Source organism: Eupeodes corollae, chromosome 1 (assembly GCF_945859685.1).
Source record: "Eupeodes corollae chromosome 1, idEupCoro1.1, whole genome shotgun sequence".
Taxonomy (NCBI): Eukaryota; Metazoa; Arthropoda; class Insecta; order Diptera; family Syrphidae; genus Eupeodes; species Eupeodes corollae.
The window spans coordinates 125,655,948-125,677,175 of NC_079147.1; the positions used below are offsets into that span (position 1 = coordinate 125,655,948).

Sequence of the window (21,228 nt, forward strand, 5' to 3'; positions counted from 1 at the left end):
ACCAATACACAAGCGCACGAGCCCTTGATTTAGTTTTTTGTATTCCTAAATGCCCCAAATGAATTTTTTCCAGAACACCATTTCTTAATCTTTGAGGAACAAATATTCTATTATCAAAAATATTAACCCATCATATAGAAAAAAAATTCCTTTAAAATTCTAAAAATACTTTAACTTATCCGGAAGTTTACTTTTATAAACATGCCATCCGTTATGCAAAATAATTTTTAAGTGTTTTTAAACATCGTCCTCGTCTGTTCTTTGTTTGTTTAATTCTTTTTGTCTGTGCTAATATTAATACTTTGAATAACCTCGTTTAGGCCATTAATATCGTTTTTATTAAAATTAAGAGAATTGGAGTTACGTGACAAAAATTCAGAGAGAACTTGCTTTCCCGGCAAGTATTCAAAGTTTAAATTATATTTTTCTAGTTTAAGCTTCATTCGCTGAAGCCTTGCTGAAGAGATTTTGCTGTATTATTTTTTTATTATACCCAATATTGGTTTATTATCGGTCACTATATTTATTTGGTCTACCATTCTGAAGAAGACATGCATCAAGTCTATTTAGAGAGGCATCGGCCTGTATGGTTATCATCTCATTTGGGTGAAGTGGTTTTAGAATTGGTGCACTCATAAAACTGTCTTTAATTTTTTTGAGAGCTTTTCATGAACGGTACCCCATTGAAAACAAATATCATTTTTTAAAAGCTCACGAGTTACATGTGCAACTAAAGTTCAATTAAAGTTTGTCTTTTGAAGAAGAAGGTTGTTTCGTGACAAACTCAACTATAGCAGTCGTTAGTCCGCGGTGAACAGCTAAGACAGTTTTGATGTGAAAATTATAATAAAGAATCAAAATATAAGAAACAAAAAATTATAAACTTTACAAAAAAAGCAGTGTTATCGACTACTCCAATAAAAGGAAAGAAAAATATAAGAAAAACAATATAAACTCTTACGAACAGTGCCCGGCAAAATCCTCATTCAAACCCTCCAAGTGGGTGCCAGGCGGGCAATGATCACCACAGTAGTCCTGTGCGTTTTTGGCAGGATGGTGATTAGCTAAGGTTGAATTAGATCGCTGAATTGTTGTAACTCCTCAATAGTGCAAGGTTCGGAAACAAAATTTAATCAGAGTTTAGAGGTTGCTAATTTCAGTGGTGGTTTGAGCGTACTTGTACGAAAACCGTGCCGAAGAATGGAAGGCTGGGGGATAAACCAGCCATTAACGAGCTCTTTCGGATGCTTTGGCAAGGTCCGTCATGTTTCTGCCTTACCCCGGCAAGCGGCTCTGCCGGGGCTGACCGTCTTTCCGCATTACACGTGGGAATAAAAATGAAAAACTCAAATCATAAAAAATCAAAAAAAACAATAATAAAACAAAAAAATCGTGCAATGGCTGCCAATGCGGTCACATCTCTTGGAAAGGCTGTCGAGCCAAATCAGGTGTGTGAACGTGTTGTCAACCCTGTGGTTGCTACTAGTAGCGAGAGTTGTTCTCCCTCTACTAGCCACAGCCTTAACTTGAAGGAATTACCCGTCAATGAAACAGCTGTGACGCTCGGCAGTCCCAATGGCGGAAAACCACACCCCACCTCTTCCCCGCTTCTGCTAGGACATCGCAAGCGACCCCAAGAAGGGACACCCCATCCAGAGAGACAAAATCTGCGACATGTGGAATTGACTGAAAGGGTGAGGGCACACCCGGACTGGTATCGGTAGCGACTAAATCTGGAGGTGGACCCACATCTGTGTCAAACGGACATAACTCTGGGCCGGCAAAAAAGAAGTCCAAGAAGTCACCGGCCAATCGAGACCAACGCAATGCTGAAAGGATTCTAGCCGCAGTCGGTGTCATACCGGCGCGGCGGCGGAAAGAACCCCAGAGCAAACGCGTAAGCTCGAGTGGGCTAGTGGCTTTCTTAGCAAAAAAGATAAAAACGACCTGCAGCGACTCAACGTCAAAGCGAAATAGGTCTTTCGAGGGCGACAAGCTCGAACCAAAAAGGCAGAAGGTGCTTTCCAACAGCACAACCAACAGCCGTCAACAAAGATATTTCCTTCAGCGACGCGCTCAAAGGTAAGATCATTGCCGCAGTCATTGACAGGAGTCATGTGGATGGTAACATCTCTCATGATCATTGGGCAGAGGTCAAGGCTCACTTCGGTTTCAGATTTTTATCTGTCATCGAGGAAAATCCGGGGCCTCTCCCAGACACAGCCGATGGATGGTACCAAAATCGTATCAAACTCATCGGAGATATTTCGATCTATACAGGGCTGCTATCAATGGCTTGCCAGAAGTCTGGCCAGGGTTGTTGCAAGGGAGAATATTCCTTGCTGACCAAGAGCACGTATGATGTTCCCGGCTCTTCACAACCGTCCAGACATGATCATGAAACTGATCAAAACAAGTAATCCGGACCTGCCTACGCACGACTGGAAAGTACCAAAGGTTGAGAAGGAGACGGTGGGTCACTATAGATCGGCTCTCGTGCTTATTAATAGGGAATCACTGGCTCTACTGGCCGCGACCAAAGGCGTGATTAGGTATGGTTTTGATGAAATCATGATCCGTATATATAAAAAAGATGAAGATACGCTAAACACGCCCCCACAGAAGCCCCTTCGGAAGAGGAAACGCTTCATTGACAACAATTATGGAAGTCGATGCAACACCACAAGTGGAACCATCGACATTCACAGCCCCAAACGAGCCATCCGACGTGGAGGCTAAAACTACAGTCGGAAGCAACTCCAACATGGAGGCTGAAGACGCCACCTGAGGCATCACTCTGAGTGAGGAAGACCTGCTGAGGTCCTCCTCATACGATGAAAACGCCGATAAAACAGTGGTGGAGGTTGATCTGACTAAAAGTAGCAATGCTGCGATTAGTACAGATTAATCTCCATCACGCCATCATGGCCACAAACAACCTGATACTCCGACTGCATATTAACAAGGAAGACATCGTCTTAATACAGGAGCCCTGGGTCTCAAACTCCATCATCAGAGGTCTCAGGACTCCCGGCCCTAAAATATTGTATGCATCGGAGAAAGGTGAACCAAGGTCATGCATGTTAGTAAAAAATGGCTTAAACATATTTTTACTCCCCAATTACAGCGACAAGGACACCACCACCGCTGTCGTAACAACGGATAAAGCCACCTACTAGCTCATATCCTCCTACCTTGGCCACAACAGCCCAATTCCAGGAAACACCTTGAGGAAGGCAATTGCAGACGCGCAATCGAAAAAAGTTGGTCTCCTAATTGGTTCAGACGCTAACGCCCATCACACGGTATGGGGTAGCTCTGATATATATGAGAGAGGTGAGTAGTTATTTGATTATTTACTAAGCACTAACCTACTCATAAGTAATATTGTCAATGAACCAACTTTTGTAACCAAGAATAGGAAAGAGGTACTTGATATTTCACTTACCTCTGACTTGATCCACAATATGATTTCAAAATAAACCTCATTGGTGGCGTTAGGAACTAGAACCATTCAGAAAGAGTTGTCGCAAACTCTTCAACAGATCTAAGTACACTAGATCTCCTTCTGACTGGGACTTCTACAAACAAGCTCTAAAGCAATATAAAAAGAATTAAGGAAGAGTAAGAGGTCTTCCTGGAGAAACTTTTGTGGTAAAAATACTTCAGAAGCCTCAAGACTCAGGAAAATTCTCTCAAAAAGTCCAACAATACCCAGTGCTTTAAAGACAGATGCAGGCAAGTGTACTATCACAGATAAAGAATCTCTTAATCTGTTATTAGACACCCACTTTCCAGGTAGCTCTAACGTAATCAATGACTTAACATCAGAGTCTCTAGCTTATACAAGCGATTAAGTTTATCTAATAACGCGGGAAAAACTGCAATGGGCCATAGACAGCTTTGATCCATATAAATCTCCAGGACCAGACGGAATCATTCCGGCCAAACTACAATAATGCTCAGACATGTTCATTCCACCATTGGAAATCATTCTGACAAGCCGTGTAAGGTTGAGATATATTCCCAAAGCATGGAGAATGGCAAAAGTAGTCTTCATTCCTAAAGCAGGGAAACCTCCACACGTTAACCCTAAAGCCTAGTACATACTTGTGAACCATCTCGTGAACCCATACAAATTTCAGTTTTTGGTTCACCCGTGAACTTGCTCGTGAAGCTGAGTGGAGAACAAAGTGGAGAGTTTTCGTTCACGGGCAATTCACGTGCAAAATGTACGGGAACTGTTGGTGAAGCTTTGACAATTGTTCACAACGTGTACTCACAAGTGTGTACCAGTGAGCAATGTCAAAAGTTCACTTTCTCCACTGGCGAACGTTCACTTCACGAGGAAGTATGTACTAGGCTTAAAGATCAACAACCAATCAGCCTATCATCCTTCCTTCTTAAAACCTTGGAAAGATTGATTGAAATTTAGATCAGACATAATTAAAAACCATGTCTCATTTCCACAGCTCAACATGCTTACTCTAAGGGAAAATCAGTAGAATCAGCACTTCACTCGATGGTACGTATTATTGAACATTCCCTCGAATACAAAGAATATAACTTAGTAGCGTTCCTAGATATTGAAGGAGCTTTCAACAACGTCAGTTACCAGGCGATCACAACAGTAATGGATAAGCTGAAATTAGAGAAATCACTCATAGATCTTATAACAGTCCAAAACCTTCTGTGTACATGTCCAGCACTCTCCATTAGAAGGAATAACTTTCTCGGTAATCCCTTCTTCGATAACACCAGTAAACTGGCAACGATTGACAGAAAACGTCTCTCTAACTTTATTAAAAGTACAAAATGGTTTGTTTGAATTCATTACTCTCCCATGAGTAACCTCATTAGTGGTATCACAATGGACCCTTGAGGTCTACGTGTCAATGACATCTGGATAGCCACTCCAACCTAACCTAACCTATTCCAGCTGCAGGGCAATATAGCAAAATGGATGCTCGGACCTCACTTGGGGATCGAAAAAACTCTTGCATGGGCAAGAACACATTATTTCTGGTCAAACAGGAATAGTCAGATTAGAAAACTAGTCATGTAAAATCTGTGAAAAGTTTACACGTAACATCAAAAGGAAGAACTAATACAGAGTGAATCACCTAAATATCCATTTCAGGAGTTTGCAATTGACTTATTTGAATATGGTGTCAAAGATTTTCTGGCTGCGATGGATGCATACTCTGGATTTCTAATGGTTGAGCACCTGAGTAATAAAACATCCAGTCATATCATCGAAAAACTTAAGACAATTTTCAATAAGGTCGGATACCCAACGGTTATTAGAGCTGATAACATTCCATTCGGGTCTGGTGATTTTGAGAAGTTAGCAGAAAAATACAACATTGTCATTAGGTTTTCAAGCCTACGGTTTCCACAGAGTAACGGATTAGCAGAAAAGGGTGTGGCAATTGCAAAAACATTTTAAAGAGGTGCTACGAAGCGCACGAAATCTAACACAACCAGTACAGAATATTGCAATATAACACCACACCAGTTGCAAGCTAAGAACTTATGCCAGCCCAACTGTTTTTTGGTAGAATTATTAAAACGAAAATGGCTATATCGAGTTCATTACTTAAAAGGGAGAAAATAGAATAAGATCAAACAACAAAAACACTACTATGATGAACACGCGAAACCACTGACAGCTTTGGCATGAGGAGATCTCGTTATTTAAAAAAAAAATAGCAAGAAGTGGAACCACGGAACCATCGTGGGAAATGTCAACGATAGATCGTACATAATAGAGGATTCCTTCCATAACTTCTTCAGACGAAACAGAAGGTTCATTGCTCAAACGAATAATACCGATTTTAACACCAGTGATTTGCTTCTTGAGGAAAACACAAAGCTTGTTCTACCGAACCAAGATTCTTTCAAGGACAGTTTAACTGTGCCGCCTAACTACCTTTCAAATTAAAGATATATGTAGCTACCCCGACCAATCAAATCAAGTACAGTGTCCACCGAGGGAGCAGCTGTCGACGTATAACACCATACCGTCTTCATCCATTGAACACGCAACCACTGGCAAAGACGATTTGGAATCGGAAAATATGGTTACTAAGAACAAGCCCGGAACCAATGCACATAGTCAACAGATCACAGGCACAGATCTATATAAAACACGAAGTGGCAGATCGGTGCGTCCTCCAAACCCGTATGGTTGTAGCTAAATTAAAAAAAAAAACAATTGTGTGTAATAATATCTCAGAACACATAAGACACAAACCTTAAGCAACCATTTACACCTGGCAACGCCGACTATTTCCCGAGCGTCTACCCACTTCAGCAAACACATACAACTTCACTTTACTTTAAAATCTCTGGCTCGTCTAGTTTTGTTCTCTCGCCATCATATCAAAAAATAAAATTTAGAATTAATAAATTTGAGTACATTTGTTATTTTCTTATTAAATCGTTAATAATTACGCAATAAGTACAAGTTCACTCAAAAATTTTAATAGTGAAGTGAATTAATGTGATAAAAAAAAACAAAATTAATTTTAAAAAGACAAGACAGTGAAAGTCTAAATAATAATATAGAGGAAAAATTAAACCCGCAGATAATAATACCTGCCAGTGCAGTGTGCCTCCCTAAAGAAAAAAATATATATAACTAATACTTATCCGTGCCTCGTGCCTATACAAAGAAAAAGTTATACAGTCAAACTTCTTTATAACGAATCTTCAAGGAAACAAAAAATTGCTTCGTTATAAAGAAGTTTTATGAAAAATTCGTTATACAGAATTTTTTTTTTAACACTGCAAGTGATCTTTTATATCTTCAAAAAAAAAAGTGTACAAAAAAAACTCATTTTAAAGAAATGTATGTCTTTTTATTTTTTAATTAAAAACATATCAATTTTCGATTGGACATGAACAGTTTTGATTTTTGTTTTATTATAAAAATCTTCCAATTTAGTAAGGTGAACATCTGAGGTTTTATCTCTTGTTTCAATAAAACTATCAAATGCAGATCGCATATCATTATCGTTGGGTTTTTTTCGAATAAATTCGATTTCAGCATTGTCATCTGATGACTCCGATTCCTCATCCTCAGATGTAATAACATTCAAAATTGTTTCGTTTGAAGGAATCTCCATGGTAGCAACATTTGCATCCACTGCAACATAATCGTCAAATGTAAGAGGATAATCATCACTTGGTAAAACTCTGTTAAAGTTGCTGTTGTTCTCGATTATTAATGTTCTTATTGTTGACAATGGAACTGAGTCTTCATCGGACCAATTATCAAAAGCACCAAACCCAGCTTTGTTAAAACAATTTAAATTTGTACTTGTTTTAACATCGACGCACCAAGCCTTATAAACATCTGTAATGGCATCCAAAAGATTTGATTTGTATTCTCGTCCCTGATCCATAGCTTCAAGAACTCTCTGTAAGAATCGGTGACGATAGTAGACTTTTAAATTTTGAATCACGCCTTGATCTATTGGTTGGAGTATTGTTGTTGTATTCGTTGGGAAAAATTTCAACTTTATTGCCTGATTTTGATTATAATAAAATGAATCACTAAATAGTGAAAAACACAACCAATCAATATTTCAAATTTTATTGTTCTTACCAAGATCTCTAGAGATCTTACCAGCTTGGCGATCGAATTCAAAAAGGGACAATTCAAGTTTTCTTAAAATCATAATCGATTTACATAAATGCGAGAAACAAAGCTTTCATTATATACATTGTACATATGTACATACAATTTTGGCGCATTGCAGATGGCAAAACAGTTGTATGATATCATCTAGCATTGATTTCAAATATAATTTACAAACAATTGTAGAAAGGGATTATCTCTTAATCCGAGTAGCAAAAAACAATAAGAAACACTTCATAGGGTAAAGTTTACAATGTTTGGTAATTAGAGTAAGATGTTTAAATTCAATATAAATTAATTCAATATAATTAATTAAGTAAAAAGGATTTAAGTTATCAATATAATAAAATAAAGCGATTTAAATCACAAACATCCCGGCGCCCCTGAACCAGTTTCAGGACAGTGGAAGGATGGCCAATTTAGCTATAGGTCGAGTAAATGTTCCAGTTGACGTTCGTATAGTGGCTACACGAACAAGTTGATCAGCACCCGGTGAAACATTTTCAATCTGGCCCAGCAACCATTTTGTTGGTGGTAAGTTTGGCTCTTTAATTACCACAATATCACCTGGTTTCAGATTTGGAAGTTGTTTTTGCCATTTTGGTCGTTCTTGGAGACTCGTAAGATACTCCTGCTGCCACCGCTTCCAGAATCCTTGAACCATATTTTGCAAAAAATTCCAATGGGTCAAACGATTTGTTGGGGTTTCGAGTTGACTCGGCTCAGGCACAGCTGTTGTTGGTTCACCTATGAGAAAATGAGATGGTGTTAAAGGGTTTAAATCCACATCAGAGAGACAACATAAAGGTCTAGAGTTTAAGATAGCTTCGATTTGACAAGTTACTGTCGTTAACTCTTCAAAGGTCAATATTGTAGACCCAATGACACGCCGAAGGTGAAGCTTTACGGATCGTATACCTGACTCCCACAACCCACCGAAGTGAGGTGCGGAGGGTGGAATGAAATGCCATGCAATTCCATCCTTTGCAAGCGATGAGATTACTGTATCGTTATGCTTTTGGGACAGTACCAGTTGATGCATTTCAGAGAGGCAACGCTTTGCTCCTTGGAAGTTTGTTCCGTTGTCACTGTAAATGTTCCGACACAGTCCACGTCTGGAAACAAATCGACGCAGAGCGGCAAGGAACGCATCAGTAGTGAGATCACTCACAACCTCTAAGTGTATTGCTTTGGTCGAAAAACATATGAAGAGTGCAATATAGGCCTTCAGCAGTTTTGGTTTTCTACCTCGATTAAGTTTGATTGTGAGCGGGCCAGCGTAATCACAACCTGTGTCTGTAAACGCTCGATTCGGCTGAATCCGTTGAAGTGGAAGGTTTCCCATGAGTTGCTCACAAGTTGCTTTGCGCTGCATGAAGCATGGTTTGCAGCGATGTATCACCTTTCTTACAATGTTTCGGCTACCCATTATCCAAAACTGCTGCCGCACAAATGTAAATGTTTCCGACACTCCAGCATGCATATATCTGTTATGAATGTCCTCTACAATAAGAAAAGAAATTTTATTAGTTTTTGGAAGTATTATAGGATGTTTAATATTATATGAAACTGCTGCATGTTTTATACGACCGCCGACGCGTAAGAGTCCATCGCTGTCCAAAAATGCAGAGTATTTTAGTAAATTTGACTTCGGCGATAAAGTCTTAGTTTTAAGCAAGTCGTCTATTTCCCTGGGATAAGAAGTCAGCTGCACATGTTTTAAGACAGACATTTTTGCAGAATGAATTTCATGGAATTTCAAGCCACCTGAAACGCGAACGCCAGTTGATTTCACGCGTAAATTTGATATATAACGACGAATATATGCAAGCACTCTAATTAACCGATGCCACGAAGATATATTGTCAATAATGTCTTGAATAACGCTTGCATAAAACCACGAAACAAAGATATTAGTAGGCAATGGTCTGGCCTCGAGTTGAACTGGATCCTTTTTAGCAACTTCATTATATGTGCAACGCTTGGAATGAATTGGCCAACGTTCTTCAGATTCGGATAGCCAAGAAGGACCGGACCACCATAGACTATGATTTACGAGTTCAGAAGGGGAAACACCGCGCGACGCACAATCAGCTGGGTTAGATTGCGAAGCAATATGCCTCCACGAATGACTTGGAACCGTTTCCAATATAGTTGAAGTGCGATTTGCTACGAACGTTGTCCACCGACGGGGAGGTGAATTAAGCCAATGAAGCACTATTTCTGAGTCACACCACGCACATATTCTAATAGATTTGTGAACATTCAAAGAAGATTTTATGAGTTTTAAAAGTTTCGATAAAAGAAGGGCTCCACAGAGCTCTAATCGGGGAATAGAAAGAGGTTTTAAAGGAGCCACCTTTGTCTTCGCCGCGATTATTGTCACTTTTACTTCACCCGAGACCGTTCTTGATCGCGCATACACAACGGCTGCATATGCCAACGTAGAGGCGTCCGAAAACCCGTGAAGTTCTATGTCCTTTTCAGAAAATATATTACGTCGTACCCGAATGTCCCGAAACAAAGGAAGTTCATCTCGATGGTTCATCCATTGGGTAGTTATCCTTTGTGGAAGCGGGTCATCCCATCCTAATTTAAGTTCTGATGACCAAAGTTCTTGGAACATAATTTTAAAGATGATCACGGATGGAGCCAAAAAACCTAACGGGTCATATATTCGTGCAACTTCCGATAAAAGAGTTCTTCTTGTTAGAGATTGGTTAAGCTTAGGTTGATTGAAACGAAATGAAAAGACATCATTGCTTGGGTTCCAGTACATTCCTAATACCTTGATGAAGGAAGACGACTTTTCATAATCCAAAGAAGAATACTCACAATCTTCTGATGGTATCTTAGCCAGAAGACTCCAGCAATTTGAACTCCACTTACTAAGTTGGATTTTGGCTAACGATAGAAGTTCTACAAGTTCTGACTGAATTCTCATAAGATCTTCAATAGAGTTTGCTCCCGTCATGATGTCATCAACGTAGACATCGTTCAAAAGAATTCGAGCTGCAATAGGATGTGTTACTTGATAATCCTCAGCAAGCTGTTTCAAGACACGAACAGCTAAAAATGGAGCTGAAGAAGTTCCATAAGTTACAGTTTTGAGTCGAAAGTGTTTCACATTTTCGCTAGGAGAATTTCGCCAGACAATACGCTGATAGTCTGTTTCGGGTTTTCGGATCAAAATCTGTCGAAACATTTTTACTATATCGGCTGTAAATACGAATCGATGCTGGCGGAAACGAAGACAAACTCCGAAAAGATCTCTTTGTATAGGAGGACCTATGTATAAATGGCTATTAATAGACTGCCCAGTTGAGTCACCGACTGAGCCATCAAAAACGACCCGAAGCTTAGTCGTAGAACTGTCGGGCTTAAACACCGCATGATGTGGAAGATAAAAATGTCGACCATGGGAAGATTTTGCCTCATCATCAGGTACGCTTTCCATATGACCAAGACTTAAGTAATCTTCCATAAACTTTCTATATTGTCGCTCTAAGTCAGGGTTTTTTTGAAATCGACGCTCCATAGAATTTAGCCGAGACATGGCGGCAGCTAGTGTGTTACTAAAAGAAGGCGATGGAGTTTTCAAAAGTAAAGGAACAATATATCTACCGTCTTCAGAGCGAGAAACAAATTTACGAAATAATAATTCAGCAGGATCATTATCTGTTTGGATCCTGACTGTGGAAACTTCCTCCAGTTCCCAAAAGCGTTGCAAGAGATAATCAGTATCAACAGATGATTCGGCATTGCATATGCCAACGCAAGAAATTTGATTAAAAACGAATTCTCCTGTAATGACCCATCCAAAGGAAGTATTCTGCGCCAACGGTCTTCCTTCTGGGCCTATGATTTGTTCTGGTTTTAGAATCGACCAAACTCTGTCTGCTCCTAGTAAAATATCTACCGAACTCGAAATATTAAATAGTGGATCAGCTAGTTCCAACCCTTGAATATAGGCCCACGACGAACTATCAACAGAGTGAGTTGGTAAGTTAGAAGTTAGTTTGCTCAAAATATGTACATCACACTGTAGAACGGTGTTGCTAACCCTCGAAGCCAATGAAATTGACATATATCCGTTAGTGTGACCAGCATTTGTAGAAGAAAGTCCTAAAATAGGAATCCGAGAATGTTTTCGACGAAGACCAATACGTTGTGCTAATGCTTCTGTAATGAATGAAGACTGTGACCCTGTGTCTAGTAACACTCTACATTTTATTAGTTCACCCTGATGATTACGAACATAGGAGAGAATGGTAGGCAAAAATGTTTGCTTTGGAAAACCAAAATTGAAAGAATGGTTGGTCAACAAGGGAGAATCAGAACTAGCAACAGGAACACCGGAGGTAACGTCAGCATTTAAGTTGTCTACAGGAAAATCGGAAGAAGATTTCCCTTTCGAAGAATATTCAGGACCACTAGATTGATTGGAGTGGACAAGTGAGTGATGCCGCGATTTACAGACTCGACAACGAAAATGGCTAAAGCATTTGTAAGATGCGTGGCCAGAACGAAGGCAATTAAAACACAATGAATTGTCTTTAAGAAATTTCCGACGAGAATCAATACTTAGCGAAATAAACGAAGGACACTCTGATAGTTTGTGATCACCTTTGCATTTGAAGCACTTAGGGTTTTGTCCTGCTGACTCAGCTACGTGTGAGCGAATTGAAGTCGGTTGCTTTTTTCGCGATGTACCCGGAGTGTTCATAGGAGTGCAAGATTCAAACGCATCACATCGTAATTCAAGAAAATCAAGCAATTCCTGCACTTTACAGTCGTCCCGAGAACCTACTTTTTTAGCCCAAGCATGTCTGGTTGCCTCATCGAGCTTGTTGAGAAGCAGAAAAATAATCCAAGGGTCACGCGTTTCTTTCTTCGCTGCCTGAAGACCACGAATAACTTCATCGGCACCGTCCGTAATTTTTCGTAAGGTGTCTGGATTTGACGAAGACATAGTAGGCAGTGAAACGAACGATTGTATAAGGGAATGTACGAGTAAGTTTACGCGATTATACCGTTTTTCGAGTTTTGTCCATGCCCCAATATAATTAGCATCGGTGGGGGATATATGGCTGATAAGATCAGCAGCTTCGTTTCGCAAAAAGGATTTTAAGAAATGAAACTTTTGAGTAGAGGTAAGCTTATCATTTGTATCTACCGTATCGATAAACATGTCGCGAAATGTAGGCCAATCTTTGTAATTGCCGGAAAATGGAGGAATGTTAATTTTAGGAAGGCTTACATTCGAAGATTTACTAGACGAATTAAGTTTGCTTAGAAATGAGGATTGATTTTGGGCAAGCTCCTCGACAAGATTAATTTGTTTATCAACACTCTGTTTTTCCCGAATAGCTTTCGTAAATTTCGTATGTGCACCAAAATATTTCATTTCGTATTCTTCAAATTCTGCTTCAAGCGTAAAAACTGCTTGCTCGTCTAAACCTTCCAAAGACGAAATATGGTGGAACGAAAAGTCTTTCCACGCGATTTCTAATTTTTCTAATCTGACTTCTAACATCGGTAAATCTTCATCGCCCGTAAGAGATTCACAAAAATTCGTCGCACGCGTAATGGCTCCCTTAGCATGTCCACGAAGTTGCAGTGACGTCATTTTAATCAAATACAATTATTGTTCTTAATTAAGAAATCGAAATTTAATCCACCACACCTTGAATAATTTCTTAAAGATTTCTATAAACCGGTACGTTAAGCTATTGTCTTTTTAGCGATTAATATTAATATGTTTAATTAGCTATTGAATACTTTTTCTTATTTGTGAATTAAACACTCGATTTTTCAATTAATCACCAGTTCAAGAAATATAAAATATCGGGATCGAAGGACCAATGATTTTGATTATAATAAAATGAATCACTAAATAGTGAAAAACACAACCAATCAATATTTCAAATTTTATTGTTCTTACCAAGATCTCTAGAGATCTTACCAGCTTGGCGATCGAATTCAAAAAGGGACAATTCAAGTTTTCTTAAAATCATAATCGATTTACATAAATGCGAGAAACAAAGCTTTCATTATATACATTGTACATATGTACATACAATTTTGGCGCATTGCAGATGGCAAAACAGTTGTATGATATCATCTAGCATTGATTTCAAATATAATTTACAAACAATTGTAGAAAGGGATTATCTCTTAATCCGAGTAGCAAAAAACAATAAGAAACACTTCATAGGGTAAAGTTTACAATGTTTGGTAATTAGAGTAAGATGTTTAAATTCAATATAAATTAATTCAATATAATTAATTAAGTAAAAAGGATTTAAGTTATCAATATAATAAAATAAAGCGATTTAAATCACAAACATTGCCTTTAAATAAATCTGAACCATGGGTGGGTGCGCCTGACAGTTATCAAGAAAAAATAAAACTTTGCGTCCTTGTCGCAAAAATTTTTGATCTTCTTTGATTATCCATTTTTGGAAAAGTTCACCGGTCATCCAAGAGTTTTTATTATTAAAATAATCAACTGGCAAGGACTGGATTCCTTTAAAACAACGAGGCTTTGCACTTTTCCCAATCACTAAAAGCTTCAATTTTTCATCACCTGCCATATTTGATCCAACCATTAAGGTTACTCTATCCTTGCTTTTCTTTCCTCCGTGACACTTTTCGTTTTTAAAAGCAAGTGTTTTTTGAGGAAGACATTTAAAAAAAAGACCCGTTTCGTCCACGTTAAAAACATTCTCAGGGCTATATCCGTCCAGTAAATTTGGAAGCGTATTTTTAATCCAATTTTAGCACACTTCATCGTCTACGTGAGCCCCTTCCCCACATAGAGTTTTTTGTTTGATGCCGTACCTATACAGATTTTTTTGTTTTAAATCAAAAACAAAACGTGTAGTAATTTACTAGCTTACCATGTTTTAAATTTATCCAGCCATCCAGTACTGCCTTTAAAATTATGCTGTCCCAAAGATTCAGAAAAAAATTTAGCTTTTTGTTTGATAATAGAGATTGGTAAATTCCTTTTCCTGTTTATCTGCACCCATTTTAACATTGCTTTATCCACATTACCGTATTTTGTTCTTCTTAGTTTTTTTTGGCTTCCGTTTGAACTTTCTTCGCCAAACTTTAAAATTTTGCATTGGTTTTTTAAAATTGTCGACAATGTACTAAACGATACACCAAATTTTTCTGCAACATCTTTTTTCTTTTCTCCCCTTTTAACTTTTTCAATCATCGATAACTTCTCTGATAGCGAAATAGCTTTGCGCTTCGACATTTTGGCAACAATTCTCAAACTTAAAATGCCAACTCGAACAATTGACCTGTTGATATGCGTAACATTTCTATAACACATCCATGCATATACACATTCACTTTAAGAAAATTCTTCCCAAAACGGGGAGTTCCCTTTTAAAATGAGGAATACAAATCGTAGTAAACTTTGTTTTCAAATTTGAAAATTGACATTTCGTTATAAAGAAACAACTTTTGCTTTCGGGCTTTAGTTCCTTATAAAGAGAATTTCGCTATAGAGAATTTCGTTACAAAGAACCTAATTCGTATGGGTTATTTCTTAAGGGGAAGGGGCACAAAATGAATTACGTTATAAGGAAGTTCGTTATAAAGAAGTTTGACTGTATAATATGCATACAAAAAAAAAATACTTACCCGTGACCTGTAAAAAGAAAAATATATATATGTATATAAAAAAATAATACTTATCTGTGTCCGTGCCTACAAAAAGAAAAAAGTTATATATATATACATACCTATAATTTGTACCAATGCTCAGTGACCCCTGAAAAAGAAAAAATACATATAATTACCTACTAGTAAAAGCCATCTCGCTTTGTGAAGGAAGTGTTTTAAGAAAGCTCTCGAATTATTTAATTTTTTTGAACACCTTTTTGGTAATTATTTGGACCATGAGTGCCAGAATTTGTAAAAATTGCACCAAAGGAATCAGAAATGATAAATTTGTTGTATGCAATGGAGTTTGTGGTTGTGTTTTTGATTTTAAATGTGCAGATTTATCTGAGTATGACTTCGAACTTATAAAGAAAAAGAACGGAATAATATTTGTTTGTGATTGTCAAAATTTTATTAATTTAATGTCGAGACAATTTTCTGATATAAACAACAAACTTAATGCGAACAAAAATCTTATCGAAAAGCAAGAAGAAAAAATATTAGAGCATGTTGAAAATATTAAAGAAATACAATCAAAAAAAGAAAAATATTCGGAAGTTTTTTAACAAAGAAATCGAACACTGACATTGTAAACAAAGAACTATCGGTACCAATCAAACCAAGAAAAGAGCAAGAAAGTGAAAAAACAAAAGAAGTAGTGAAACAAACAATAGACCCATCTCTTCTCGGTAAATTGTGTTTCAAATAGACAAAACGGTGCGATAGCAGTTAATTGTGCTGATGAAATATCAACGAAAACTGTTGAAAGAGAGGCGAAAGAAAAGCTTGGTGATAACTGTGTAATTACAGTGCCCAAAATGAAGAGTCCAACTATTCTTGTAAATAATATTTCAGAAAAGTATGATAGTGATAAAAAAACAAAATAATATTGAATGTGACGTCAGATGTGTTAAATTCTACAGTGTGTCTCAAAAGAAAAATAACATGTTTAGAGCAATTATTGAAGTTGATGGGAAAGCGTTTCATAAAATCATGGAGATTGGCAAAATCAATGCTGAATAGTATAGATATCCAGTTTATGAATATGTTTTTGTGACTCAATGCTATAATTGCTGGGGATTTAACCATATTTAACTGTGTGAATTCTCCCACTAGAATAACTAAATCTTCCAAAACGCTAATTGACTTTGGTATTACGAATTCAAAACAATTATGGTTAAAACTGACCCTGATTTCAAAGTAAACGATCATGAATCTGTTTTAATCAATATTAATATAAAAATAAAAAAAGAGATTAAAAAGAAAAAGTTAACGGTGCTGAAATATAATCGAGCAAATTTTGAATATCATTTAAATTCAAGTAATATCTATAACATTTTTTATCTAAATGAAACGAATGAAATGAGTTTAATATTTAAAAATATTATCGAACAAACTGCAAATTCATTTATGAAAACTATAAACGTGTGTGAAGATGGATTTGAATGGTTTAGTAACCAACTTGGAATATTAAAACATCAAAAAATTGCCGCTTATAATAAGGCCCGTTTGGCAAATAATTCGAGAGATTGGTATAGTTATACAAATTTGAGAAATAATAACAAATACAAGGTAAACAAAGCAAAAAGTAACTTTATTAAAAATAGAATAATGATTTCAACTGATCAAAAATCAATGTGGAGAAATATAAAACAATTTGTTCTTTAAGAAAAACAATCGCTTATCTCTGAAATTGTGTTTGAAGATGTAATGTGTAGTGTCAATTTAATTATAGCTAACAAGTTTAATAAGTATTTTTTTGAAAGTATAACGGAAATCAGTGACTCCATCCCTAATGCCCCATTCGTAAATTATATTACAAGAAACCCGTAGAGTTCACTTTTTCTGAAATACAATTGGATGATTTGAAAAAAGTGTTTGATAAAATTAAAAACAAACGAGATCCTAATTATATAAATATTAATATTTTTAAAGACATGATCAATTGGATTGGTCCTCCAATGGTGAAAATAATAAACCAGTCTTTTAGTGATGGTGAGTTTCCGATCTCTTGGAAAGTGTCTCAAATAACTCCAATCCCGAAAGTTAAGAACTCAAAAAAATGCGAAGACTTTAGACCAATTAATGTCCTCGCTCTCTATGAAAAAGTGCTCGAAAAAGTTGCATATATTCAACTGGAATCATTTTTCGAAAATATTAAGTTGATAATTGAAAACCAGTCCGGGTTCAGAAAACAACATTCATGTGAAAGTGCACTTAATATGGTAATCGCAAATTATAAACAACAACTCGATACAAAAACGAAAATAATATGTGTTTTTCTTGATTTAAAACGAGCATTTGAGAAAGTTGATAGAGCAATTTTATTCGAAAAATTGGAACAGTATGGAGTTCGTGCTGAATCATACAACTGGAAGAAGCTGCAATCAATATTGGCCTTCCCCAAGGTTCTATTTTAGAAACATTTTTATTTAACATCTATTAAGTGTTAAGAAATAGTGAATGTGCATTATTTGCAGATGATGGTTTATTGTTTTTAAAATGTGACGACTTAGAAGATGGTGTAATGAAAATGCAATTCGATTTAGATAGTCTTAGTTTTAGAGTAATGTTGCTAAAACCAAAATTATGATTTTAAGTAATAATTTAAGAGGAGATTCTGCTGTAAATATAAAAGTTGATGGTCAAAATCTTGAAATGGTAACAGATATAAAATATCTTGGTGTTGTCATAGATAATAAGTTGACATTTAATAAACATATTGACTATATTGGAAAGAAAATTGTTAAAAAAATAAATCTACTTAAACGAATTCGTAAAAACATATCAACATTAAGTGCAATACAAATATTTAACGTAATTATAAAACCCCGTTTTGAATATTGTTCATCTATCCTTTTTTTGTCGAATCAAAGTATGTTAAATAGACTCCAAAAACTTCAAAACAAAGCCATGAGAATTATGTTAAAGTGCAATATTTATACCCTATATGTCATATGTTGGATGTGTTGATGTGGTTAAATGTTAGAGAAAGGATCCTTTTGAATGTTTTGGTATTTGTTTTCAAAATAAAAAACAATCTCATGCCGATTTATTTGTCACGTTTGTTAAACTATGTTGGTAATGTGCAATCCTTTAATTTAAGAAACAATCAAGATTTTAGACTACCTATGGCAAGGACAACTGCGAGTCAGAACAGTATTTTTTACAATGGACTGCAAGCTTTCAATGATTTACCAAGTGAATTAAAGACTGAACTAAATTTTAACGTTTGAAACGAAAAATTATAGCGCATATAAAAACTCAGCGCAATGTATCATTATAAATGTAAATTATGTCACTAGAAACATTCATATACACATGTAATTATATTATTTAGTTTATTTAAAAATTGTTAAATTATTTATTTGATGTTAAGCTCTCTCCATATAATATGTAACAAAAATTAATGTAAATTTATATCATTTGTAATCAAATAGTTTAAAAGCTAAATAAACACACATACATACTATGACAGTGCATACAAAAAGGAAAATACCTACATATACCATACTTACCCGTGTTCAGAGACCCTAAGGGAAAAATATACATACATATGTATATACCTACCTGTGCCCATCATCATCTTCATCAGCAACAACAGCAGCAGTAGCAGCAGCAGCAGTAGCCGTACCCCCAAAATTGTTCCCAGTGAAAGTTAAAAGTGTCCCAGTATACCTTCAATCAACCTACTCCATATATATTAGCACACATACGTACTTCCTACACCCCCCCTCCTTTCTTTTTGTTTTGTAGTCCCAAGTGCGTGATATCATGGCGTTTGTTAAAATTTGTGTTTATTTATAAGTTTTTTTAAAGAAAAAAAGGAAAAGTCTTAAATTTAAATATAAACAAAAAATAAAAATAAAAGAATAAATAGTTAAATGTGAAAAAAAATAGAAAGTAAATTATTAAACCTTGGAAAAAAGATTAGTTGCAGGTGACGGAGCAACCCGGCGTGTATTGCACTACAGTGGGGCTGCCCACAAATTTTATGAAACAAAACTTAAGTAAGTTTATTTTCATTTTTTAAATCCTTTTTTTTTTTATCGATTTTTGGTTTATGATTTTTTTTTGTATTTATACCACATGGTGTATATGATACCAGATCCTTTTTTGTTTTTTTATTCCCTTATTTCTTGTTACTTTTAATTTTTATTTAATTTTTATATAATTTTTATATAAAATTTTATTTAGTTTTCCTTTATTTTTGAAAAAATTTAAATTTTTTTAATTGTAGATATTATTGTAATTTTTTTTTTTATTAAATTTTATTAAGTTTTAATGAATAATTGTAACATTATTATAACGTTTCAAACAAGAAAAAAATGGTCTTTCTTTGAAGGGATTTTTCGGTTGTTTTTGGTGTTTTTGATTTGGGAAGGCGGTTGTTTCTTTTTTTTTTTAATTCTAGATAGGATGGCAAGCTAGATACACCAGGACTGATGTGGAGTTGACGCACATGGAGTAAGTTGCGTTTGGCGGAACCAAAGGGTGAGTTAGGGTGAATAGGAGATTGTAGTAGCCAAGTTGGTATCCGTCGCATACAAAGTGTGGGCAAATCCTCCTAGGGTAAACACCATCAACGACCCTCACAATCTATAGGGATCACTCTACCGAACCCAAGGACAGTTCGGATTTTCATTTTTTTTTAAAGTTTATTTTCACATAACATGAAGTCGTAACCCCGTCCAGTGCTGCGGTAACAAGCATGCCAAGCTACCGTGGCCTGGACACCCTCTCCTTTCTGCCGCCAGGATCAGCCCCGGGAGCCTGTAGCCCGAGGTTGTAATGGTAGTAAGGAAAGGAAATGTTTACACCTGAACGGGTTCGTTACAATTGATCTCACTAACCGGTTTTGTTTTACAAACTGTTGCAAAGTGATTGAGTCTGTTGCAACTCGTGCATTTTTTGCGATAAGCTGGGCAAGATAATCTCGCATGTGTTCTGCCACACCTTATACAATCGATTTGGCTATCCGATTTAACATTTGTTAACCTAGAATTAGAAAAATTATTTTGTTCAATTTGTTTATTTGTGAAATTAGGTTTATTCTTATTTATTATATTACTAGCTGACCCGACAAACGTTGTGTTGTCATATACAAAAAATTTAGAGAATATTTTGTGTAAGGATTTGTTATATAATTGGAAGAGGTATAGACCAGTGTGAACGGTGACAAAATATTAAAATACCAAATCACTAAACAAATTTTTTTAATTTCTTAAAATAATTTCTTTAAAATTATATACATATCGATAATTATGACAATACAAAAAAAAACAATATTAATCCCTTAATGCAACAAAGTGTGCAATATTTTTTGTTAGCCCATCTTTCGCCAATATAAACAAACTGATTGGTTTGCCCACTCGAGAGAACGCCACGTATAATTGTCGGCGTGAAAAACATGAAGTGCTCAAATCTAAGCTGCAGACAGACATACTTGGGCCTTGAGACTTATTGATAGTCTTTGGAAATGCCAATCTAATTGAAAATTGAAGGCGTTTGAATTGAATTAGCACATCTATGGGTATAAGTTTAAAAGGGATTCACGGTAAAAATGTATTTTCACCTCGGGAATTTCCATTTACACTTCTTGCTTCGATAACATTTTTCATAAATTTTTTTCATTTCTAATCGCGTACCTTTGGACAACCATGGTGGGTTCAAATTACCAAACAATCCAATGAGTTCAAAAACTTAGTTGGAAAATTTACAGCTTTGGTAGCATCACTTACTTTATTAATAGATTTGTATGACACCAATCCTCTTGGTAACAAATGTTGTATCTTGAGATTTAATTCTTTGACATCAACATTTTTGCTGCTAAAATTGTTCTTTCGGATGGCCACTCATGATTTATATATTGTCTGTGTACTTTGGGAAATATCTAGCCAATG

The 21,228-nt window shown here is 36.1% G+C and overlaps 1 protein-coding gene across 1 annotated transcript; it reads right to left on the reverse strand.

Annotated features, from left to right (window-relative positions):
- Positions 1–8,039: 8,039 nt before the first annotated feature.
- Positions 8,040–13,274, reverse strand: LOC129944268 (uncharacterized). Its single transcript, XM_056053598.1, has one exon. It carries the CDS (start codon positions 13,272–13,274, stop codon positions 8,040–8,042), a length of 5,235 nt encoding a protein of 1,744 aa, XP_055909573.1.
- Positions 13,275–21,228: the final 7,954 nt, after the last annotated feature.

Bases quoted from the DNA above. Each gene is read 5' to 3' on its own strand.
- LOC129944268 (XM_056053598.1), bottom strand. From the start codon at position 13,274: ATGACGTCACTGCAACTTCGTGGACATGCTAAGGGAGCCATTACGCGT.